At 37.0% G+C, this 7,399-nt stretch overlaps 1 protein-coding gene across 1 annotated transcript; it reads right to left on the reverse strand.

Moving 5' to 3' along the window:
* Positions 1–3,985: 3,985 nt before the first annotated feature.
* On the reverse strand, positions 3,986–7,021 carry LOC116730215 (charged multivesicular body protein 4b-like). The gene is made up of 5 exons (XM_032579246.1): positions 6,329–7,021; positions 5,494–5,590; positions 4,864–4,984; positions 4,317–4,443; positions 3,986–4,199 (listed from the first exon to the last, which is right to left on the reverse strand). The coding sequence occupies exons 1-5, from the start codon at positions 6,378–6,380 to the stop codon at positions 4,063–4,065; spliced, it is 534 nt and encodes a 177-aa protein (XP_032435137.1). The 5' UTR covers positions 6,381–7,021; the 3' UTR covers positions 3,986–4,062.
* Between the last annotated feature and the right edge of the window lie 378 nt (positions 7,022–7,399).

The raw sequence follows: 7,399 nt of genomic DNA on the forward strand, positions 1-7,399 counted from the left end.
TTAAAAGTCAATTTCTTGCTCAGTCCATCCCTTATCTTCATATTTCCACTTCTCTGTGCATTTACGGTTTAGAAAAGGCTTGTTTTTTTTTCCTTCTCCACAACATGTCTTTGCCCTGTGCCTGGAGGATTCCCTTTCATTGCAAACAAATGTCTTTTTAGTAGTACTTACATCATGTAGTGTACATCGGTCTCAGTGTTGGGCTGTGATTTTCCTCCCTACTACAAAAGGTGTAGAGCCAGGCCGCCGCTCTTTCACAGCGTCAGCTATAGTGACTTTGGACGGCACGGCAAAGATGTCATCTCGTGATGGAGCCGTGATGATGATGACAGGCGCATGGCAGGAAGTGTTGGATGAATCGGTCTCAGCGTTGGGCTGTGATGAGACGTGGTTCTCTGAAACTTAAAAGAAGTTAAAGTTTCTTATAAGATTTATAAATGGCACATTCCTAACCGGACTCACCGCGAAAAAATAATCTCAAGGGTGATTTGTGAGATTAATCTGGATTTAGTATTCCAGTATATTTACTAAGATGGTCATAACAGTCAAACACTTTCATTAGATCACAGGACATGAAATCCATTTGTATTCCATATTTCGGCTTTATTGTGTTGCTTCTGGAGTAATGGTCTCTTCCATGTTGAGAGGCCTTTCAGGAAATTGACAACGTCTTCTTATCAATTTCAAATTCTTTTGTTTTTATTCTATTTTATTTTATTCCGATCAAGTCTGGGACGCAGCGTGACATTCCCACAGTGTTTAAACTTCCATATAAAACAGATGACTGTCACCTGCAGATATTTGGGCATTTTACCCGAGGGTTAACCAGAAATGTGGAGGTACACATTTCTCGTTTTATTTTAAGTGCTGGAAATCAATTTCAGGACATCGAGATGTGGTTGGTGAAGCTGAACTCAAACTCATAGCCTTCTTATTGCCGGACTATGGTTTGTGAAGCATTCAACAAGCCTCTGGCGTGTTTTTACCGCTCTTCTTGACAGAATTCAATTGGTCAGAATTCAAGCACAGATTTAGCTTTTAAGCACTGGCCATTAATATTTAATCCAGTTCAGGAGAAGGAAAAAATCAAAAGCCTGATACCCGGTTATGATGTGTGTGTGTGTGTGTGTGAGATTCCTTTTTCTGTTCGAACACCCAGCAAATTGCAACCATCTGGAAAAACCCAGAAGGCTTGAAGAGCCAAAAATCCTCCACAGTGATGTAAGAGGATCGGTACGAGTTATTTGGAACCCTGGATTCCAGTCACTGAAGTCAAAGGTGGCGCAACGAGCTACTAGATTTAGGGGGAAGTTTAGATTTTCACAGGTTAGTTTATAAAGCTTTTCCCCGAATAAACAAAATAATCATTTTAAAAAGCATTTTGTTATTACTCAGTTAATCAAAAAAGAAATCTGCAGACACTTTAAAGGGAGAAAATTATTTCACAGCAATGTATTGCATATTATTTTCAGAAAACCTTGTGTTTCACCTTTTTTGTATTTTTGTTCCCATAACTAAATATCAGCGTTTGAACTGACTGACTGGTATAAAAGCTGTCAGATTAAATAACCAAATAACCTCGGGAATGTAGACAACGTTGACTACATGCTACTTTTCTTTTTAGTAGACTGATTATTATCTAATAAATAATAATAAAAACAAAAATCAACTGGCATGCATTCCCTGACAGTTTATCCAGAGACCAGCAGGCACTAATAGAAAAGAGCCTTAAGAGTACGTTAACAAAAGTAAAGCACGGTGGTGGCTGCATCATGCTGGTCTGTCTTATTACAAATAGAATCGGTGTATTGCAGTGAATTGTGGCCTTTGAATCCTTGAAATTTACCTCAAATCAACAGCAAGAAAGTTGAAAATTAATCATTCAAAGACCAAAACTGACGTGGTGATGAATGTATTTTCTGTCTGGAGATGTATAAAAAGCCACTAGAAAGGTTTTCAAACCATCAGTGATCTTTTGCACTGAGCTGTTGAGTGAAGGCATATTTAGTTTTTACTTATTTAAATCAACTTAAAATAAAAGACAAATCAATTTCTGGTATTTTCCTTACCTGTTTAAACGTCTTTGTTGTTATTTTACCATCAATGCTCAATTATAAGAAACTGTTTTTATGCTTTGCTTTTAAGATTCTGAATTTACAGTAGACATTATTTTGACCGGAACCGCTGCTGTTTGGGACTCATTTAAACCTGATTAATGGTTTCTCTCTTCACCAGATGCCTAAGCCTCCTTTGTTGTGTCCTGCTACTTGATATAAAACCAGGTGACCGTCAATAGCCTTAGCCCAAAGTGCAGCTAGAGGTGATCTAAACTGTCCCCGCTGACGTGGAAGTCTCCATCGGTGCGTGTTTACGCTAAGACCTGTGGTTAGTCTTTGGCAGCCCCGGCTAAATTGGATTGTTCTAGATTCCAGATGGCATGGAGACTGTTCGGCTTTCATTATGTGAGAAGTACGTGGTGGAGACTTGTTCGTTAATTACAAGAAAGAGTCCCAACGCATCCTGAATGATATAAACTTTGTGTAGATTTGAAGCTAAAATAAACAGCACAAACTGTTTTTGTACGAACATCAATGCAGTAAGCTCCATCTCTATCAATCACTGAGTAATTTTGAATTTTAACCATCTCCTAGGTTCAGATAAACAGGAATCGCCAATTTCTTGATATTTTAAAGCTGTGTTTTCATAATAATTAGATCTTCTGCATCGTTGTGGGACATTTACGCTAAAGTTTATCACGAATTCTGGTGCTAAAACAAACCTTTAACACTTCACACAAATGGCTTTTAAACAATTACTCTTTTAATTTTCCCTTTTGTTGTTTAATGTATCTCCAGTCTATGTAATATGTTAGTATATATATTTGCTCACCTGAATCTTGTCTCTGACTCGCTCCAGACCCCATTGGGCTTCAGTCAGCTGTTAAAAAGTGCATACATGTCCACACGCATGACGTTCACATGCTGCCTGGTCTACAGGAGTCACAGCTGGCATTCATGCCGACCTCCCTGTTCCCGTCTCCCTCAGTGCCTCAGTCTGAGTGAGGGACGACTAATCCTGCGCAGTCTCTTAAGGCAACGTTAAGAGATCCTGGATTTAAAGGGCAAATCTTGTTTAGGAGTGAACACCAAAACACAACCTTGTTTCCAGGAATGCAGGAAAGCTGTGAACACAGTGATGTCTCTCCAAGTTTTGGCCAACCCATCGAACCTTAAATAAATCATATTTAGTTCATACAAACCTTACAGTCATCTTCTTTAATCAAAGTCTTTGCTGGCCTCATCTGGCCATCCCTATGAAAGCTTTCTGGGGGCCTCACTGTGTAAATAAAAAAATCCCTTAAACTTTCTATGACACCATTTTGAATGAATATTGTGATTTTATATCGCGGTCAGCTACAGAAGTCACATTATCTCTCAGACTGTAATTATTTCAATTTAGTAAATTCAGTGTTTTACTTGACCTCAACTTAAACCCATTTCAAAAAACAATTTGTTTAATTTTCAAATTAAACAAATTCATCCTTTTTCCCTGGCGCCAATCTCCAGTGGTCAGTGGGAGGCGGGGTTCACCCTGGACAGGTCGCCAGCCCATCGCAGTATATTATTTAAGGTTTGATCTTTCTCATTTGGAAATGTGTCCGTATGCAATAAACTCTAATGGCCGTCAAGTCATGGCTTTTATTTCTTGACAAAATACCCGAAACAACGAATCTTGAGTAAGAAAGCCGACAAACAGATGAGCATTAACACTGAACATGAGAATCAAGTTTACAAGTTTATAATCCAGCAACTAATGCATCCAGTTCCATCAGCGAAGGATTTACAAGTAGTTACTGGGATTATGGTGCATTAAAAAGCTAAAATACGTCTAAAGTCATCAGATCAAGGATTTGAAATCACTTTACCTAAGAGACCAAAATTGGTCAAACATCCAGAGAAAGATAATAGGCTCATGAAGAACAGCATGAACAGAGGTTTGTTTATTCTGTCCTGTGCTTTCCTCTTGATTGTAACAGCCGGCCAGTTGAGCCTGATGTTGGGATTACAAGGATTCACTCGCCCAACGGCGAAGGTACTCCAAGTCCTCTTCATCATCATCCTCGTCCTCATCCTTGTCTTCAGCCCCGTCTTGAACCCCATCCTCAACCTCGTTTTCTACCTCATCTTCTTCCATAGCACCTTTGGTAACACAAAATAGCAATAAGGTGAGAATTCAAGTTGTATCACAAGGGACCTTTGTTGACTTAAAAAATAAAAATAAATAAAAATTTAAAAATGGACACAAATATTTTTTACCAGGACGAGAAGGTGAAGCTGAGGACGTCACTGGAGAGGGATGGACTTTATCCTCTTTTCTGCTGGCCTCCAAGAGGCTCTCATCCAGAGCTTTTTTAAGTCTCTCCAGCTCTGCCAGCAGCTCATCCTGATAAAGGAAAACGAACATTTTCATTCAAGGACCCAAGGAAATCTACTGTCTGAAGTGAATCAATAGTTTTTTGGACTTTTCCTGCTTTTCACTTATGCTTAGTCCAGTTGTCGTACTGCTTATAGTGCAAGTACATGACTAAATGGAGTGAAAAAGCAGCTGAAATCCAAAAGAAAACTTTAAATCCCATCTAGAAAACATGATGGGACATGACCCTGACACAAACGTCAGAGTCCCTGAAAGCAGACATAAAGAAATCAGGGACTTTTAAACTGTACTGCAAATCTTTCTTACAGAGTAATTCACAAAACACTCTTCGGCATGAATAAACACACACCCCAAGAGATGCCACAATCTGGAAAAATCCCTTCTAACTACTCCAATTTACAAAAAAGACTACAAGTTATCCTAAAATACCTCAACAAATTCGACCTGCTCCAACTCCTGGTTTACAGACTTGTAGAGATTGCCTGACGCCTCGGTCATATCATCTTCCAGTTTGATGCCCTTTATCATGTTGTTCACTTCAGTCATTTCCCTGCAAAGCACCAAAAAATGTTACTGTCCAGGTCATATTGTCAGGTTCCAATTACCGTATTCATCATTTAATTTCGCCTTGTAAGCAATAAGTGTTTTTGAATTGGGCTGATTTGAGTTTGGCTTATTCTAAGATTTAAAAAAAACAATGGGACGCAAGAATCGGTGGCGTATTTTTTAAAAGCGAGATTATTGTTTCTATTTATATTGACACTTTTTATCATTAATTATTTTTATTTTATTATTATTGGAGCCTTGCAACAACATTTCGCTCAATGTGTACGTTTTAAATGTACAACTGAATGACAATAAAGTTTGTCTATGTCAAGATTAAATTAACATTCAATACCTAAGAATGGCAAGATTTTCCACTCTCTTCTCAACATGGTTTCAAGCACATCTGTACATGGACAATGTAGATAAATTCAATGTTGAAAACCTAATTTCCTTGAATGTATTCTTACTTAATTCAATCAATGTATAGATTATTGATAATATTTTTCTTCTTACTTGTTTTTGGAAGCAGATCTTGTGGCCTTAACAGCATGGTCAACATACCGCTGATGTTTCTCATACCACCTCTTCCTTCTCAGAGCATGCAGAGCAGCTGGTAAGACAACAAATAAATAAATAAATGTGTAAATAATACAGAAACTGTTCTGACTTTTGAAAGATTTACAAATGGTTATCTTGTATCATTCAAAGTTTTCTTGAGAAAACAGAGAATCTTCAGTCAGAGGTTTCTTCATATTGGTTGTGACACAGGCCGCTAGAAGAGATATTTCTTGAACATCTTCAATAACCCTTTGAAGAATCTGAATTAATGAGCTACAACAACATTTAATTTTGCCTTTGGGTTTAATAAAGTATTTTTGAATTTGAACATAATTTTTTCCCACTTTTTGTGAATGTATAAATGGTAGCTACATCATGAATAAAATTTCAGAACAATGACTTGTCTACTATAATGAAAGTATGTCAAAATGCACAAGTTATATTCTTTATTTACACAATATTTGAAAACAAACAGTTTCCAAGGAAACGCTCAAGCTATTAGGTTAGACTTTATTTTCAACGTAGGTCTGTCGCTCTTAATTCATTAACACTGAAACTTACCTCTATTTATTAAAAGTGTAAAAGTAAATTAAATATCGTCCCTATTCAAATATTGACTTCACTATTTAACCAAAGGTCGCACTATAGCTAGCTAGCTAGCTAGCTTGTTAGCTGGATTCTAGCTAGCTAATTATTTTCCATAATACGTTATTATAAATGGTTTTTGAATTCATGTTGGCAAGTTTTACAGTCTATAAATTTTGTGTGGAAAAAAAAAAAGCTTTCTCACCTCTTCTATTTGGCCCACAGTGTTTCTTGGCACACAGGAGATCGAGGTCCATGTTTGTTTCAGATTAGCTTCCTGTTCCACCAACGGCCCTCCGCCTGGATGCTAACCGCTCTCTTCCGCTCCAAGATGGCAGCGATGGGCTTTTCCCACGCTTTTCGACGCAAATTAATAACTCGAGCCGTCTGCGACTATTTCTGAGGCACCAAACCAACTCTTCAGACGGCAGGTGTTCGGTGGATGTCAGTAAGAAGATGGGGAGACGGCAGGCTCGGTTCGTGGCCGCTGTAGGTGTTTCTTCCTCGCCGCCTCTGAGTTCAGAAGAAAACATTCTCCAGCAGCAGCTAGCAACAGGAGAATCTCCAGATTATTCAGATTAAAACAGTCTGATTAAGCATTTAAGTACTAATCGTGGAGGAGTTTTGCTAAATATATTCTCAAAAGCAAGACCGATGCAATTTTACTTCCTGTTTTTGTTTCCCTTGTTTTCACTTTTTTTAATGTTTTTTTAAAAAAAATCTTTTACATTGATTATTTATTTTGGGGTTTAATTAGAATTTTGAACTTTGATTACTGTGTTTTCAATATTTAATCATTTTAAACACCATTTTCTGACATAGGCTATGCCAAAAAATACGTTTTGTTCTCATTTTAATCTATCAAATACTACAAATAAATGAAATTTAGAAGACCACATAGTCACTGTTATAATATGTTATGCTTTTTTTTGTATTTGAGGGATATTACATATTTTTCCAATACACCCAAAACAATTTTTTTTTCTATTTTCATAAATATATTGAGATACAAGGGAGAATATTTTTATTTTTTTTTATCTCTTTTCTCATGAACTGAGTAAATTTCTCTGTTGATATGATTCTGTTGCTCAATAATAGAGGGACAAGAGACAAGAATGACCAGCATAAAGAAAATGTTTTCTCAGTCATGGTTCCTGCTTTAAGCCTCTTTTCTTTTTAAAGGTGATTTTTTTCTTAACCAAAAATGTTTAGAAATAAATAAATAAATAACTGGTAAAGGACAAATGAGGTAAATTATAAAATCTATGAATGTATT

Source organism: Xiphophorus hellerii, chromosome 2 (assembly GCF_003331165.1).
Source record: "Xiphophorus hellerii strain 12219 chromosome 2, Xiphophorus_hellerii-4.1, whole genome shotgun sequence".
Lineage (NCBI taxonomy): Eukaryota > Metazoa > Chordata > Actinopteri > Cyprinodontiformes > Poeciliidae > Xiphophorus > Xiphophorus hellerii.

Coding starts and splice junctions, on each gene's coding strand:
- LOC116730215 (XM_032579246.1), bottom strand. CDS start 6,380: ATGGACCTCGATCTCCTGTGTGCCAAGAAACACTGTGGGCCAAATAGA. Junction 4,444..4,863: donor AGCAGGTCGAATTTGTTGAG/GTATTTTAGGAT, acceptor TTCCTTTATCAG/GATGAGCTGCTGGCAGAGCT. Junction 4,200..4,316: donor AGCTTCACCTTCTCGTCCTG/GTAAAAAATATT, acceptor GTGTTACCAAAG/GTGCTATGGAAGAAGATGAG.